This window comes from Camelus bactrianus, chromosome 33 (genome assembly GCF_048773025.1).
Source record: "Camelus bactrianus isolate YW-2024 breed Bactrian camel chromosome 33, ASM4877302v1, whole genome shotgun sequence".
NCBI lineage: Eukaryota > Metazoa > Chordata > Mammalia > Artiodactyla > Camelidae > Camelus > Camelus bactrianus.
This window is the reverse complement of record NC_133571.1, coordinates 8,775,238-8,793,480: the sequence shown is the minus strand read 5'-3', so window position 1 is coordinate 8,793,480 and position 18,243 is coordinate 8,775,238. Positions and strand designations below refer to the sequence as shown.

The 18,243-nt window shown below is 43.8% G+C and overlaps 1 protein-coding gene across 1 annotated transcript; it reads left to right on the top strand.

Moving 5' to 3' along the window:
• Positions 1-965: 965 nt before the first annotated feature.
• Positions 966-17,748, top strand: LOC141575822 (uncharacterized). The gene is made up of 4 exons (XM_074356810.1): positions 966-6,311; positions 10,638-10,836; positions 14,301-14,362; positions 16,465-17,748. The coding sequence occupies exons 1-4, from the start codon at positions 6,128-6,130 to the stop codon at positions 17,235-17,237; spliced, it is 1,218 nt and encodes a 405-aa protein (XP_074212911.1). The 5' UTR covers positions 966-6,127; the 3' UTR covers positions 17,238-17,748.
• Positions 17,749-18,243: the final 495 nt, after the last annotated feature.

The following is an 18,243-nucleotide window of genomic DNA, read 5'->3' as shown; positions in this document are numbered from 1 at the left end:
TTAATCCAAAGCCATAAACATTTATACTTAAGTTTTTGCCAGGGTTTTAAAGCATTTAGGTCATTGATCCACCTTGAGTTAATTTTTATATGGTGTGACAGAGGGGTCCAATTACACTCTTTTGCATGTGAGTATCTTGTTTTCCCAGCACTATTTATTGAAAAGACTGTTTCTCCCTGATTGAACTATCTTGGCACCCTTGTCAAAAATCAGTTAATCATAGAGTAATCTATAAAAACACTGAATCACTATGTTCTACACTTGAAACTAGTATAACTTTGTAAGTCAACTATACATCAATCTTTAAAAGTAGTTTTTTAAAAAAGAATATGATGGGTAGAAGAATTTATAAGTTTCAAGCCAAAGTGGAGTATGACAGTGTTTCCAAGCATACAAATTTATGATTTCATAAGAATTCCTAATTTCATAAAAGGAGTCATTGGACCAATATGGTAGCAAATTGTTTTAATTCTAGCATTCAAAATAACTTTCACTCCTTTTTGTAGCAACCTGAAGCAAAAACACTTTCAAAGATATATTTAGTAAATTTCATTTCTTCAGAGTCATTGGAAAAATTTGTTTAATCTGATATGAATCTCCTTGCAACAGAGGTTTAATCTTTATGTAATAAAATTTATCTTTAAATGACAAAAAAAAGTTCATCGTACATATATGAGTTTATTTCTGGCCTTGCAGCTCTGTTTCATTGATCTACATGTCTATCTTCATGGCAGTACCACAATGTCTTTTTTTTAAATTAAGGTACAGTCGATTTGCAATTAGTTTCAGGTGTACAACATAGTGATTCACAATTTTTTTTACACTATACTCCATTTAAAGCTTTTGTAAAGTATTGGTTTATTCCCTATGCTATATAGTATGTCCCTGTAGCTTATTTATTTTATACATAGTACTTTGTACCTCTTAATCCCTTACCCCTATCGTGCCCCTCCCCTCCCCCTCTCCCCACTGATAACTACTACTTTATTCTCTATATCTGTGAGTCTGTTTCTGTTTTGTTATACTCATTCACTTGGGGTTTTTTTAGATTCTGCATATAAGTGATAACATATAGTGTTTGTCTTTCTCTGATTTATTTCACTAAGCATAATGAGGTCCATGATGTTGTTGCAAATGGCAAAATTTCATCCTTTTATGGCTGAGTAGTATTCCATTGTGTATATACACCTCATCTTCTTTATCAATTCATCTGTTGATGGACACTTAGGTTGCTTCAGAGTCTTGGCTATTGTAAATAATTCTGCTATGAACATTGGGGTGTATGTATCTTTTCAAACTAGTGTTTTGGGGCTTTTTGGACATATACCCAGGAGTGGAATTCCTGGGTCATATGGTAGTTCTATTTTCAGTTTTTTAAGAAACTTTCATACTGTTTTCCACTGCGGCTACACCAATTTACAATTCTGTCAACAGTGTACAGTTCCCTTTTCTCCACATCCTCATCAACATTTGTTATTTGTGGTCATTTTGATGGCAGCCATTCTGTCAGGTGTGAGGCAATATCTCATTGTGCTTTTGATTTGAATTTCTCTGATCAGCAATGTTGAGTGTCTTTTCATTTCCCTGTCACCCATCTGTATGTCTTCTTTGGGAAAATGCCCATTCAGGTCCTCTGCCCAATTTTTAATTGAGTTGTTTTTTCTCATCTTGCATTTTTCATCAATTTTCCATTTTTTTCAATCAATTTTTCCTCTGTATCTTATAGTTTTCTGAGTACAGGTCTTTTACTTCCTTGGTTATTTTATTCCCAGGTATTTTATTCTTTTTGATGTGATTATGAATGGGATTGCTTTTTTAATTTCTCTCTCTGATACTTCATTGTTAGTGTATAGAAATGTGACAGATTTCTCTGTATTAATTTTGTATCCTGCAACTTTGCTGAATTCATTGATGAGTTCTGGTAGTTTTCTGCTGACGTCTTTAGGATTTTCTATGTATAGTATCACGTTATTGGCAAACATATTATACATAGTGAGTATTACTTCTTCCCTTCTGATTTGAATTTCTTTTTCTTCTCTGATTTCTGGGGCCAGGACTTCCAATACTATGCTGAATAAAAGTGGTGAGAATGGATATTCTTGTCTTGTTCCTGATCTTGGAGGAAGTGCTTTCAGCTTTTCACCATTCAGTGTGATACTAGCTGTGGGGTTCTCATACATGGTCTTTCTTATGTTAAAGTATGATTCCTCCATACCCACTTTGTGGAGAGTTTTTATCACAAATCGATGTTGAATTTTTTTCAAAAGATTTTTGTTACCTATTGAGATGATTACATGATTTTTAATCTTCATTTTTTTATATTTTTAAACATTTTTCGTGAGTTATAGTCATTTTACAATGTTGTGTCACATTCCAGTGTACAGCTCAGTTTTTTAATGTGCTGTATCACATGGATTGATTTGCAGATATTGAATTCTCTTTGCATCCCTGGAATGAATTCCACTTCACTATGGTGTGCGATCCTCCTAATGTATTGTTGCATCTGGTTCCCTAAACTTTTGTTGAGGATTTTTTGCGTCAATGTTCATCAGTGATATTGGCCAGTACTTCTCTTTTTCTTTGATATCGTCAGCAGGTTTTGGTATCGGGGTAATGCTGGTCTTGTCAAATGAATTCAGAAGCATTCATTTCTCTGCAATTTTTTGCAATCATTTAAGAAGGATCTAAGTGTGAAATCTTCTCCAAATGTTTCGTAGAATTCACCTGTGAAGCCATCTGGTCTTGGACTATTTTGTTAGGAGTTTTTTGGTTTTTTTTTTTTTAATTCCTGATTCAATTTCATTACTTGTAATTTGTCTGTTCATGTTTCCTATTTCACCTTGGTTCAAGCTTCGGAGACTCTACATTCTGGGAATTTGTCCATTTCTTCTAGGTTGCCCATTTAATTGGCATGTGGTTATTTGTAGTGATTTCTTGGGATCATTTGTATTTCTGTGGTGTTGGTTGTAACTTCTTTTTCATTTCTCATTTTATTGACTTGGGTCCTTTCTTGTGCCCTGAGATCTCTGGCTGCAGAGCCCTGGGCTTCCCAGGTTAGTGCCTGTGCACTGACCTGTAGGGCCAGGTCCTGGACCCTCTGGTGGACACAGCCCTGTCCAGGAATGGCTGTGGGCTCTGAAGGTCTTAAAGAAGCCTGCCTGCTGGTAGGTGGGGCTGTGCCCCCACCTAGGTAGTTGCCTGGCCTGAGGTGTCCCAGGATTAGTGCAAAAGGCTGCTGGGTAGAGTCAGGTCCTGGCATTAACAAGCTACAGGGAGGATTCCACAAGGGTGTCGGCCAGTACCAGTGTCCATATAGCACAGCAAGCTCCCAGAAATGGCTTCGGCCAGTGTCTGCCCCCAGAACGGACTCCAGTTGCCTCCTGCCTCTCCAGGAGACTCTCCAAGATCACTGGGTGGATCTGACCCATTCCTTTCAAATCACTGCTTCTGCCCTGGGTCCTGGAGCATGTGAGATTTTGTGTGCACCCTTTCGGAGTGGAGTCTCTATTTCCCCTAGCCCTCTTGCTCTCCTGACAGTAAGCCCTGCTGGCCTTCAAAGCCAAATGTTCTGAGGGCTTGTCTTCCCAGTGCAAGACTTCCAGGCTGGGGAGCCCAATGTGTGGCTCAGACCCCTCACTCCTTGAGGAGATCTGCAATTGTCGTTATTCTCTCTGGGGCAAGGGTCTTCACGACTCCTCCCCTCCAACTCATCTGCTTGTGGTTTCTTCTTTATATCGCTAGTTGTGGGAGATCTTTTCCGGTAGCATTCAGTCTTTCTCATCAATAATTACTCTGTACATAGCTGTAATCTTGGTGTGCCCATGAAAGGAGGTGAGCTCCTTGTCCTTCTACTCCACCATCTTTCCATGCTGTCTTGATTACAGCAGCTTTGTAGTAAGTTTTAAAATGTGTAAGTGTGAGTCCTCCAGCTTTGTTTTTGTTTCAAGATCATTTTGGAAATTATGAGTCCTTTGTTGGAGTTTTCAGTATACAAGTCTTGCACTTGTTTTGTTACACTTACTCAGTGTCTTTACTGAATATTTTCAAGTTTACTGATACTTTCTTCTGCCAGTTCAAATCTGTTGTTAAAGTCTCTTAAGTCCTTCTAGTGAACTTTTCATTTCACTTATAGTTTTCAACTACAAATTTACTGTTTGGTCCTTTTTCTCATTTCTGTTCCTTTATGGATATTCTTTACTTAGTGAGACATCATTCTGATACTTTCCTTTCATCTTTTAAGCATGGCTTCTTCTAGTTTTTTGAGCATATTTATAATAATTTAGCTAATGTTATTTTCTAGTAAATCCAAGATCTGGAATTCCTCTGGGACAGTTTCTACCGACCAGAAGTCGTTTCCTGTACACAGACCATACTTTCTTATTTCTTGTATGTCTTATAATTTTTATTAAGTGTTGAAAATTTGGAAAATACAATGTGATCACTCTGCACACCAGATTCCCTTCCCCCCAGGGTTGGCTGTAGTTTCCTCTGGTTGTTATTGCTTGTTGTTGCTGCTTCTGCTGTCTGTTCAGCAAATTTTATGAATTAATTGTGTGAAGTCAATATTTCTTATCATGTGTGGCCACTGAAATCTCTCCTCAGTTAGCTTAGTGGCAACCTAATGAATAATCAGAGATTTCATAAATGCCTTGAATCAATAAGTCTCCCAACATTTGCCACGTTCCTCTCTGCATGAATTCTGGGGCATGCCATCACTGGTTACATAAGCATTTTAAAATTCTGCCTTAGCCTACATTTTTTACTTGCATAGTGCTGCAAGCTCAGCCAAAGATGAGAGATAAGGGCTTCTCAGGTCTTTTCTGGGCACGTGTATAGCCCCGTACATGCACATGATCTTTCAGATTCCCAGGAATTTGTCAGAGCGTTCCAGAGCTTTCCAAATCTCCCAACCAAGATCTCATTCCCCAGTATTTTCTTTTACATTTTTTGTTAGTCCCAGTTGCAACCACTGCTTCAGGCAGATGCACTGTTAAAAACTCCTCACTGATTATTTTCAACAAATACCCTAGCAATAAGTCTCTTTGCAAAGAACAAGTTCTGAAAGCAATTTGTGGACAGGTTACGTTGACAGTTTTCTGGAAATGAGGCTTTGGGGTGACCTCCAAACCCATTCTGTCCCTTCCCCTTTGGCTACTAGTTTGACGGTCTTCAAGGCTACCAGAGTTGCAAGGTTGTTGGTTTCTAAAGCTACTTAAAGAGGTAAGGTGACAGGGATGGGGACAGGGCAAGTTAGAATGTCACGATGCTTAATGTGCTCAGTGAGATCTAGCCATTTTTCTTAAACAAACATTTTTCTTCAGAGGTCCTTACTTCCTATTTCGTAAATACATCTCTTGAAGAAACATATATAAATATCCTTTTGATTCAATTCTACTTGTTTTTGTTTTCTTTCTATTCAGAAAATAGAATACTTCTTTCCTCTTTTCTCCTTCAGTGAGTGCGTTAAAATCACAGAAGAAATATGAGAAAATACACTTTCTGATTTTTTCCAGTAGTTTCTTTGTGTTATGGTGTTTATAGTGGAAATTGTCAGGCAGGAGCAAGAAGGAACAAAGTCATTTCTTTCCAAGGAAATAAATATAAATCCAGAAACACAATCTTTCCAGTTTGGTGCTAGTCACAAAATGAACCGGGTGAGGGGACATGTTCGATTAAGAAGAACTGGAAAAGGATACATAATGCTCCATGAGAAAAAGGGCTTTTATACCTGAGTTTCCCACAGGGAAAAGAGTGGAGAGTCTAAGCAGGCCAGGTATGAGATGATTACTCAACTCTGGATTTCACTTTGCTGGCATTCACCCTTCTCATGGCTTTCTTCACATACCAAATGCTGAGGTGATGGAGATGCAAAATAAGTCCATGACCAGTACATTCCCCGTCCTGGGCCAATCTGGAACTGATAAAGGATCATGGTGACAGATACAGGGAGATTCATTCCTAGTGATAACTTAGGCCAAATTCCAGAAGCCAGTTCATTTTAGGGAGGAGTGGAAGGGAGATTTGCCTGTATGACGTCACCCAGAAGATCCAGCCCAGAGCATATAAACAGGTGAGTCGTACATCTTAACCAGTCCCAGGTCCAGCAGTTTCCAAACAGACCAAGACCATGGCAGTCCTTGGTTCCCCACTGCTGCCCCTGGTGCTGTCTCTGTGCCTCGGACTGCTGTTTCCTTCTGCCAAGTGTCAGTATCCTATCGGCAACTGCATAACACTGAGTAACATCATCGGTGCCACTGACGGGGGAGTCCAGGCCTTCCCAAAGAGCTATAAAAGCAACACAATGTACACAGGTGAGTAGAAGCCATCTTCTCTGCTGTCCTTGGTTCTCTGAGGTGAGGAAGCCAGAATACTGGGCGTACCCCCTTCCATCCCTGCTTTCAACTACACAAGCAAAGCACGTGTTTTTCACCCAGATGGGACACAGAAACAGGGAGGATGAGAACATGGAAGAGAATGGGTGGGCTGGGACGGCCTCTGCACGTTCCCTGTGTGATCTTGAGTATGTCCCAGATCTCAGTGTACCTGAGTCCCAGCGAGGGCACAACTGCGGCAAGTTGTCTCACTTCAATAAGTTGGGCGTTCTCCAAAACAAGGTTACAACAGCCTGTGTCGGGCAGCGGTGGGGGTCATCTGTGTTATTTTCAGGGATAATAAATGCACCGCAGTTGGCAGCTCTTTTCCATCCACTTGATAAGCAGTGCCACCATGGACGACTGTATACTGCTCAACATTAGGAGGCACTGCTCACATTTAGGCTATGGGTGAAAAATCTGGTGAGCTAGACAGGGAGGGAATTACTCTCCCAACGCACATATGAGCCTGAAGCTGAGAGAAGTGAAATGGCTTTCCCGGGGTCTCACGGCTAGTAAGCAGCAGAGCTGGCTGGCTCGCAGATCTTACTCTTTTTCCTAATCCGGGGCTTTTTTGAGGTGCTTAGAAATATTTTATGAATATTCCTTTGGGATCAGTCAAGCCTACATGTCAAGGCAAGTGCTGTCTAATGACTTTCTTAATAATAACAAATTTAATGTGGCTGTTTACAGGGACTAGTGCATTGAGTCCTCCTCAACCTTCAAGGTAGTTAATGTTGTCATTCCCAGTTTGTAGATGAGAAAACACAGGCAGAGCTGTTAGTACCTCGCTAGGTCACAGCTACTTGAGTGATGGACCAGGCCCTCAGAGACCCTGCTCGTAGCCAAGACACGATTTGCCTCTCAATTACAGTAATGAGAGCTAAGATGTCTTATTGTGCTGTGGGCTGATCCAAGGGCAAATGCTATTGTCTGCCCCATTTTGCAGGTAAGAACTAAGGCACAGGGAAGTTAAAGTTTTACCCAAGGTCACTAGCAGTTAGCAGCTAATATTTGAACCTCAAAAACACCCAAGATTTGTCCAGCTTTATCCAGCCAGGCTGCCCAGCTTCAGAGCCTACCTTCTTGTCTGCCATATTACCCTACCTGGCTTAGAACTGGGAGAACATAAGGATGCTCACACCCATGCTCTACACACTGCAGGCTTCAGCATAAGCGTGGCTATGGCCTGCCTTCCCACACTCATCCTGGCTTGTCCTGGTTTCCATTTTCTCACGGGGACTATCACTAAGTGTCTCAGTTGGGATGGGGCTCCCTATGTCCCTCTCCTGCAGACAGTGGGTCTTCTCCTAACCAGGACAGGGAAGATAACCTTCTATTCAAGATGAGGACCATCTTGTGTGATGTTGTATACAGGGAAGGACCTGGGTGGTCTGAGGGACTACTGCAAAAGACACCTCAGATCTCTGACTTAAGATAACATATCACGAAGTGATGGATTTTGTGGCTGAAATGGAAGAGAAAGAAACCTATATTGGGAAGATGGGGGGGGCAGTGGAGCCTCCTTAAAGTAGGAAGACACAAGAAGAATCAAAAGCCAACACACCAAACCCCTTGAGGGGACCATGCTAGATGAGAAGAGAAATCACAGCATTTACAGAGGTGTTGGTTGGAGCAGTTTTAGGAAGCAGAAGGAGGAGAGGACCACGGTTCACTGAATGGCTACTATGTGCCATGCACTCCCCGAAACCTCATCTGATTTCATCTCAGAAAGAAGTGTGCTAACGCTCTGGGATAAACTGACTCGCTAAAGGAAGGATTTAAGTTGAGACTCAAAATCCTGTGCCCTGGGAGATGTGAAGGGCCTGATCCCACACCTGGAATTACACAACAGGCTACATGATTTCCTGGCAGACTGAAATTATCGGACCTGGCTGGGACTCAGACTATTGCGGAGACTGAGTAAATGCCCACACAGGCCAACCACTTCCCCTGATTTTAATGTTGAATTTTCTTTTTAATTTCAGGATTTGTCTTATCATTGGTATAAGCAACATGTATAAACGGCTTGGCAGTTTCCAAGACAAAAGTGCAGCTAAGACAATATCTTAGAACAGGTTCTCTGGGTATGCCTTGGTATCAGTCAAAGAAACTCGTAATGCAGTAGCATTCCTATTACAACTGTCCCGGGTAAGCGCCTGCCACCGCTGCTTAACTTCCATGGGCAACAGAAATGTAACTTGCTTGCCCTTTTCCCTGAACCCTCATCATTAAGGCACTAAACAACATCGGATGCACAAACTTTTTTTTTTAACATCAATTTATGAATAGTGATTTAGTGCCCTCCAGGTGCCCAGCACTGGGGATAGCCAGATACTGACACAGATGAAATGACAGCATATAGTACAAGCCAGAACATAATTAAGTCCTCAACGCAAGTAAACATAAATAAATGAATCAATGATTCAGGAGTGAGAGGGCAAGAGGGCTGAATTGGCCCAGAGGCGGGATCTTGGAGAGTAAGTGGGGCTGGGATAAGTGATGAGAAGGAAGGAAGGATTCCAGACGGGCCCCCGACATGAGCAAAGGCCAGGGGCAGGCGAACCAGGTGCGTCTGCAGAACCAGAGAAGACGGCCACCCCTGGAGTGGGGGTGCGAACAGCAGAGTGCGCCGGGTAATGAGGCTCATGAGAGCCATGTGTACTGCAACTGACAGAACAGAAGCAGGAATGTAGAACCAGAAATGTTTAGAGGCTCTGAAATACACGGGCACTTTGAAGCTTTTCGACAGCTGTGGGTCCTGATGGAAGTGTTGGCTGGGGAAATCTGATCTGGTTGCAGCCTGGAGGGAGGAGACTGTGGAGGCCAGGAGGAGTGAACAGAGCATGTAAGCCAGGGAGCAGGGAACAGAACACAGGACAGAGGCAGGAGCATGCCCATGGGAGAGCTGACAGGTTTGATGACTATCTGCATGACACCGTCCCTTGTCACCATCCACCTCACCATCGTGCACACATCCAGGACAGATGCCAGGTTCTGGCTGAGCAAGTCAGGGCCCCGGGGATCTGGCTCAGATACCTTGACTGGCAAAAACAAACAAACAGAACAGAGAAAAGTTTCATACTAAAAACAGCAATCGAGATTTATCTGACACCCACCCAGATTCAAGTCTTTACACACTTCCCGTTACTCTTCCCAGGAAACTTTCAAGATAACGTATCTTAATGTTCATACAGTGAGGGATAAGGTCGTTATCCTCAGACATAGAACCAACCCTCGTGCAAAGTGGGCTCTCAGTAAATATTTGGGGAGTGAGTGATGAACAGTAAAGAAACCAAGGATCAGAGGCTAAGTGACCTGTCCTTAAATGTTAGAACTACAATTCAGATCCAGGACTGTCTGATCCTATTCTGCTACACAGTCAGTTTTCTTTGCTTTGGGAAGGAGAAGACTTTGAAGGAGTTTTGGGTGGCTGAGAGGGCCCTAAAGACTACCACCTGAGCACTGAGAGATTTGTTCAGAAAGGATCTTCTAAGGGAGGAAATGGACAAACTGGAATATTCTCTTGAAATCCCCTACCCATTACACGTTAGAATGCTGAAAGTAACCAGTGGAACTAACAAGTGTCAGCGGGGTCCCCGTGAGCGCGTACTAACCTAGGTCATCAGTCTAGAGGGTTCAGGGAACCCTGAGTGGTTATTTGACATGTACTTAGATTAGTGCCTTTGGGGATCAGAGGCCCTGCCTCCTTCTTCCCTCAGCCTCAACAACAGAGACCAAGAACATCAGCATTTCTGGGACCAAAAAAAAACAAAAAAAACAAAAAACAATGGGTTTGGCTTTGACTTGGCAGTAATGGTCCCTTATTTCATGAAGCACTTCCCAGGGGAATCCACTTCACCCTTTCACAGGCATCGACCCCATCTCTCCCCACACTCCACTCCCCCTGAGAGAAGGGCAGAGCTCTCATCTTGAGATGTATGTAGCAAAGCAGAGTATAGGTCTTCTTTTGTCCACCTTCTTAACCTTTTACTTGAGAAACTTGGAAAATAGACACACACAAAAACAGCTAGGGGGGAAATAAAAATCATTTATCATCCCACTACCAAGATATCACCATAGATAATATCTTGATGTATTTATTCCCTTCCAGATTTTCTGCAAATTCTTTTATAAAAGTGGGACCTTACTATATGTACATAATATTTGTAACTTTCTTTTTTCACACTTCACTTTGATTTCATGACCCTCATCTCTTGTCTTACGGCACAGATGGTTCATTGTTTCCTTATCAATTCCTACCAGTAATAGTGCCTGTGACTGACAACACTGAAGCTGTGATCCTCCGAGCAATGTACAACATGCACCCAGTCGGCTTCTGGAAAGATGTAGACAAGAATTGTACGAACAGTGTCATGTACGAACTGAAGAACCCACGCATGAAATGGTTCAAGACAAGATGGGTATCTCCTGGGGACATGGACCTATCTTCAGTTCAGCTACAGTAAGAACCTATCCATATATCATTTGCTTTGGGCTTTTACAATTTCATATTGGGTTTCTGCAGTTTTATACTGACCTTGGAGGACTCATAATACAACCCCGATGTGACATGGAGGATTCAATGGCTGCACTCCTTTTCCACCTCCCCATTCTTTGTTCTACTTTTATCTGTAGAAGTTTGTACACTATACATGTGCACACACGCACACATACCAGGTATGCTCTGCACCAAGAGAAAGAACTGGTGTTAAATAAAACCAGAGCCAGACAGTACTTAAAGCAAGATGAGTGAATGAATGAATGAATGAATAAAAACAGATTTTATTCAGGACTATTGCAATTAAGACAAGAGACCTCAGTATAGAACAAGTCTCAATTCTGAATGCAACATGGGTACCTGGGATTTATAGCCAGGGAACAGGGTAGGAGTGTCAATGGATAGAAAAACACTAAAAGGAAACATCAAACCCTGTAAGGGGGACTCTTGCCAAACTGACCTAACAGGATTCTTGCTGAAGACAGGCCAGGGTGATCACAAAGTAGAGGATGACAAACTCAATCAGATAATAAAATAATCAGATATCGAGGGTGGGAGGTTTGTGCTATACTGCCTTAACAGGATTCTGGCTAAAACTGGATTTCCCAAGGAAGTACACAGATGGGCCTAGGAGAAGGTTCCAGAGTCCAAGTAAACTTTGGTCAAGCAGAGAATCCTTGTCACTGGCACCCTGTTTGTTTCAAATTCTCTTTATCCCTTCCCACCACAACCCAACTCACTCCTGATAATCTGGGGCAGACAGTATTTCAGAGCCAGGCAGGGCAAACAGCAGTGACAAACAATTAAAAATAAAAACACTCTGGTACTGAAGACACCTGCCCACCTTGGAGCTCCCCTCTCTGCCTTCTCCATGCAGTCCTCCAGGAGCCCTTGCTAAGCTGAGGATGCAGAGAAACTGCCTGTGGCCAAGAACCTGGGGGAGGGGTGCTCTTGGTCCCCATTTTTACCAAGTCAAACTTGAATCCACTTGCCCACTGAACAGCAAAGTCAATTTACTGACACCAGGTTGTGGTGAAGGAAAGTACAGCATTTATTGCAGGCACCGAGCAAGGAGAATGGGCAGCTCATGCTCAAAAGACATAAGCTCCCATCAGCTTTCTGGGCAGCTCTTTTAAAGGCTACATTTGTGGTGAGGTTGCTGGGGCCATGACTTTCTTCTGATTGGTTGGTGATGTTGTAACAGGATGATGTTTCATGAATTGTAATCATCAGCCTTCTGATCCCAACCAGTCTGGGGTCTTTGTGCTTATGCTCAGCATGTAGTCACTGTCCTCCACCTGGGTCTTACTTCCTGCAAAACAACTCAAAGATCTGTGTCACATTATTATCTATAACCCTTAAGGAGGAACCAGAACTCTGTTTTATCACGGAACTGTTATTTCTTGACTACTTTTCCTTTGTTTCTGCACTCCTTCACTTCCCTCATTAGTAACTGCTTGAGTCTACTCTTTGGATCTCAGGGAAAGCTTAGGAGACTAATGCTTTTTTCTACAAACAAGAAATGGGGAGACACAGAGGGGCTTTTGTACCAGGAAGGGCCCCGCAGGGTCCTGCTTGGTTTCAGTTCCCCCTTTTCTTTGATGCTCCTCAATCCTCAGGGGAACAGGGGATAAGAAAGAGGATAACATTCTAAGCAGAGAGTTTACTCATAAACTCGGCAGAGGAATTCACTTTTAGGTGGACCTGGTTTCACCACCACATGGAGAATCATGTTTTTAAAACAGACGCATTTTTGAAGTGGCTTGCTGGCAGAAAGTGTGGTGATTGTGTAATAAAACTGGCTTCCTAGTGTTACACAAAATGGACACATTCAGATTCCGCGGTGAGGCCACCTGAGGGCTCATGTTACATGCTAACAACAACAGCAAACTTCCCTCCCAGCTAGGGATTTGTTATCAAATTCACTGTAGGAACCAAATGTTGAGAGATCCTTACACTTTGACTGCCGTTTTGTACTGAAAGGGCAGGTCTGACCATCGGGGCCGTGTCCAGACACGAGCAGCCACCAGGTGTCTAGGGACAGTGGAGACAATGATGCAGTCAAGCCACCCCACCCTCTGCTGCCACACCCTGGGCCTGGTGGAACCTAGCTGGCTCTGAAGGAGGAACTGTTATGCCCACAGAGAGACGTGCAAGAGTGGAATCCAAAGGAAGCTGCTACAATCCAGCCTCACAATGACAGCAGGCTCTTAGAAGCCAGTCAGGACTCATGAGGGCAATGACTTTCCTTTCATCTCACCTCCTTAAGGCCTCCACACTCCACGCAACAACAGATAAAAGACCACAGAGTGACAATCTGCAATGGAAACACACATTCCCACTGACAGGGCAGTCTCCAGACCCCTCCTCACTCACACCACGATGGTGCACTGGCTCCTCTGCTTGTTTACCATGTATGACAAGACTGACACCTGGAGGGGAGCAGCATACAGGATGGGAGAGCCCCATCTGTGGGGTAGGGCACAAAAGGGCATATGAAGAGGTTCCTGCCCACAGAACTTCACAGTGAGGTGTAGGGAGGCAAGGCCCACAGAGAAATAAATACTGAGGTTAGACATCACCTCCTCAGAAAGAATTCTCTATACTCCCAGATCAACTCCCGGCTTCCTGTTTGCTCACTCTCATAACTTCCACTGCTCCATCAGAGCACGTATCACAATGGTGATCAGTTACTTAACTTGTTGGTCGATTATTTGTTTAAAATCTCCCTCTCTAAAGAGACTTTAAGAGCCATCAAGGAAAGAAGCATGCCAGTGTTCACCAGCGTCCCCTTAGCGCCAAGCATAGTGACTGGCATGTCGTGCACTCACGAACTGTTAAATGAACAACAGACTGAACGGGCCCACTGACAGGAGAACAACACACCAAGCTGCACAGCTCGTTTAATGACCATTAAGTACCTGTGACACTACGTGTCAGGCATTGTGGACAACAGAACCTGCCCTCAAGGAGCTGGTCCTCCAGTGCGCGGAGAGGCTGATGGCAAAGCAATGCAGCACAGGGGCATGTCTGTCTGATGGAGATCTGTCTGGGTTCATGATGATAGGGAGAAATGCCTTCCCAGAGGTTACTGATGAGTCTGTAGGCAGATGTTCCCTGGGCCGGATTATTACGATCAGAAAGACTAACCTGAACGAAGACCAGAGGTGTATACCAGCCTGTGGGGAGTTCAGGGTGCTGGCGTGGGTGAGGGTGGGGGATGGACATTACCTTGTCTGGAGAAAGATCAGGGAGGATCTTAGTCAAGACAATATAGAGCAGACCAGGACTTAATGATCTGCTAATTGTGCTGTAGAGAATGTAGGCACAACAGGAATTAAGGGGCTGGGGTCTGCTGGGAAGGCAGCAACTGTGAAATGAACTTGTGAATTCCTCACCATTCTCTCTCATTTATTTGCCCTCCACAGAACCTTCACTGTCGATTCGCAAAAAGTGGCTGCATTTTCTTCCCAGGATCTGATGAGAAGAGGTAAGTTCCTCTGCAGCCTATTTCCGTATCTGGCAGTGAAATCAATCAGCCCGGAAAATTATTTTGTGGGTGTCCTAGCAAAACAGAGTCTTCTAGTCATGTGTCACCCAGATACCAGCTGAGGCTCCTAGCACCTTGAGATCGGCATAAGATTAGCTCAGCCCCTTATCCTGTGCCCTGTGCAAAACAAAAGCCATCCCCCTCCCCACCCCAACATTTCTGCCAGTTCTGAGGGGACTCTGATTCTCTCAGTCACCTTGACTCCAGACTCTGGCTCAGGAGCCGTTTCCAGTCAACACCACACAGACGTGGCTATGAGAGTCGGCTGCTCCCTCGGTTTCCACAAAGAATTCCCACTCACACAAAGCCTTCATCGCTGGAGCAGGTGTTACCAAAGGGCTTATGGGATGAGAAGGGAGATTCGCACAAAGAAGGGTTGATAGCACAGAAAACCAATCATTTCACTAGTTCTCGGAGCAGCCTCTGGCCTCCAGCACCACCACCAGGAAATCCCACTGGCCTTTCCCAGGCTGCAGTCCCCAACTTCAAGCCATCCTGAGGCTCCTTGTCCCTTGTCTCCCTTCTCTGCCCCTTTGCTTCTCTCTTGCCTCTTTCTGGGGAGCTAAAACAAATTCAAGGAACTGAGGTTCAGAAAAGACTGGTAACTTGCTTAAGACCACACAGAAAGTAAATGGCAAAGCTAGGACTCAAAGTCCACATCTTATACTTTTTTCCACTTTTCTTTGACTGACATGAAAACTATAAAGACAGTCATGTATGTGTGTGTGTGTGTGTGTGTGTGTGTGTGTGTGTGTGTGTGTGTGTGTGTGAAGTGTTTAAATACAGGCTTTAACCAAGAGTAAGAAACATCAGTCTTCTCCACGACCAGATAATAGATCTTCCTCACGAGCCCCCAAACTCTGAAGTACATCTAGTATGCGGCTCAATTTCCTGTCAGTCAGGCATTGCAAATGTGGTCAAAGGCTTATCGATTTTCAACAACAAATGTTAAAGTGATTATGCCTAATGAAACTATTATGTGAACGCCTTAAGTGTTTCCTTGGTGGTCTCCCCTCTGTGAAAAGACAGACTTTATTTTCTTTCTCCGGGACATTTTCAAAAGGAACACTGGTATAAATGGTAGGAAAGAAAAAAAAAAAAGTTTGTTTCTGGTCAGAACTCCTTAGCTCCATGCTAATAAAATCCAGATTTTAAAAAAAGAGACAGAGAGAAAAAGAAAGTGGCTGTGTTCAGACTTTTGGCTCAGGGGTGGCCTAGAGGAACACCTGCCCTGGGGAAATGTTCCACGAGATAAGATACTGCCACAGAGCTAGAAGGCGCCCTGCAGGGGGGCAGGGTGCACAGGCTGGAGCAAATCACTGCACATTTCCCGCCTTCTTCCTTATAGTCCCCTCTGTGGTCCACTCAGACCCTTGGAGGTGTCACGGCCAAGCTCTAGTTTTCCAGGATCAGACAACCCCCCAGGTTTGGCTTTCTCTGCTTCTCCGCCAGGCAACCTCAAAACGCTAACATGTGGTCAGATCCCTGCATGTGAAAATGACCAGTCTCTCAGACACCACAAAAAAGAGATTCGCAGGTTGGACGGGGCCTCTTTCCACTTACTTTAAAGCAGAGGTGGCCGTCCTTGGGTCTGGATGCTGTCTATTTCTTACGACTTTTACACGCAACCTTTGAAATGAGCAAAGAAACCAAAGACCAAAAAAGAAAAAGCATTAAAGTGCACCACTCTGGACCATGTTTGCACCGATTGATCCAATGTAATACTAAGAACATGAGGACATGTGAGGGCAGACTACCCACCTAACAACAAACTCAGTGGTTATGTAAATTCAGTGTAAGTTCCTTCTCCTGTAGGGCTGTGCAGAGCTTAAGGGTAGATTGTTTCTTATTTTTCGTTCCTTGACATCCTGTGCCCTCCTAGTTTCCCCGTCCTCTACACACTCTGAGCCCTTGAGAAGTGCTTACTGAATTTTGCTCATGAACTCTGGCTCCAGCATCCTATCAGATTAGTCTCCTCTCTCCAGTGTGCACCTGCCACCCAAAAGAGGTTCTGATGCCATTGTTTTTTTTTTTTTTCCTAGTTGAAACTACATCCATGACCACGACCTCCACAACCAAGCCAATCACAACCCCAGCTCCAAAACCAGCCGAACCCTGCAAACCAGAAGCCGCAACCCGCAATCCGGCAGCCACAGTTCCCATACCGGCACTGCCAATCCCCATACCACCAGTCACATCCTCCATACGGGCATTCAGAATCCCACCCAGAATCGGCATACCGGCAGCCAGAAACCGCCAAACGGCAGCCAGAATCCCCAAACCGGCACCCACAAACCGCATACCGGCAGCCACACCCCGCAAACTGGCAGCAACACCACCGAAAATGGCATTCACACCCCGCAAACCGGCATCCACACCCCGCAAACCGGCATCCACACCCCGCAAACCGGCATTCACACCCCGCAAACCGGCAGCAACACCCCCCAAAATGGCATCCACACCCCGCAAACCGGCAGCCACCCCCCGCAAACCATCATCCACACCCCGGAAATCGGCATCCACACCCCGCAAACCATCATCCACAACCCGCAAACTGGCAGCCACAACCCCAGAACCAACGACAACCACACCTCGTACCACAGCCACAACCCGTACCACATTCAAAAACCGTACCACACCCAAAACTCATACCACAGCCACTCCCCATACCACACCCACAACCCATACCACAGCCCGAACCTCAGCCACAGCCCAAACCACAGCCAATAGTTTGGCCAACACAGCCTTCCTCGGCCCCATCAGATATGCCATTCAGCTCCTGCTCGTCTTCTTCACCAGCAAACTCCTCTTCTAGAAAGGACGCTACGGGAACACTTGCTTCTGCTGCCACTGCATCCTTCTTTGTTCAGTTCCAAGCCAGGAATCTGACACACGTGAACAAAGGCTTTACGTTCTCGGATGTACAACTCCACTACCGCTCCTTCAGACCAAAACGGAGACCTGAAGGTCACTTGGTGAGGGGAACAGTCCATTCAGTGGTGGTCAACTGTGTGTCTCAGGACATAAATTAGGCTTTTTGTAACTACTTAGACCTAGATTTTTGGCTCCTGGCTTAACATGTTCACAGCCAGTTACACAGCCAATCTAAACTTTTATTTAGATGCAACACCAGTAGCATTTGAAGGGCAAGAAAATAAGAATGTACCAGGTCTTGAGTAGTCAAGGATGGGAAAGATCATGGTATAAAGGCATTATTTTCTGTGTTATACCAAATAAACTATACCTCAAACAAGAATAATGAATGTGTTAAATTCAAATATGTCTTTAATGAGTGATCAATTTAAAATATAGAAAATGTCATGTAATTTTATTCATTTATGGGAGCATTAATAAAATCAATGGAATGGTGAGAGTGTGTATGTTTTCGAAGCCAGATATAAGGGGAACATTTTCTCAATTTTAATTTTTCTCGAGTGCAAACTGGTCAGTTTTCCCCTAATGGTAATCTCCACTAAGAAAGATGGGTAAAATGTGTATAATATTCATAATATAACATAAAACCAAAACAAAACATGGTATTTCCAGTAATACGTAACAAAGTTTTCTTTTAATGGCTATGCTAAATTCCAAGATGCCAACTTCAGTGACATATGTGACCCTAGTGGCTGTGAGGTAGCATCTCTACACAGTGGTATCTCTTTCTAGTTTTGATTTGCATTTTCCTAATGACTATTAATGTTGAGTCTTTTCATGTGCTTATTTACCTTTTTTTGAAAGCTACGTCATATTCATATTATACTTCTTTACCATTTATATTTCTACTTTGGAGAAAGTATTCAGATTTTAAAATTGGGATATTT

Excerpts from the sequence above, each read along its gene's own strand:
- LOC141575822 (XM_074356810.1), top strand. The coding sequence starts at position 6,128 with ATGGCAGTCCTTGGTTCCCCACTGCTGCCCCTGGTGCTGTCTCTGTGC. Across the intron at positions 6,312-10,637 it reads AAGCAACACAATGTACACAG|TAATAGTGCCTGTGACTGAC; the intron begins GTGAGTAGAAGC and ends AATTCCTACCAG. Across the intron at positions 10,837-14,300 it reads CTATCTTCAGTTCAGCTACA|AACCTTCACTGTCGATTCGC; the intron begins GTAAGAACCTAT and ends TGCCCTCCACAG.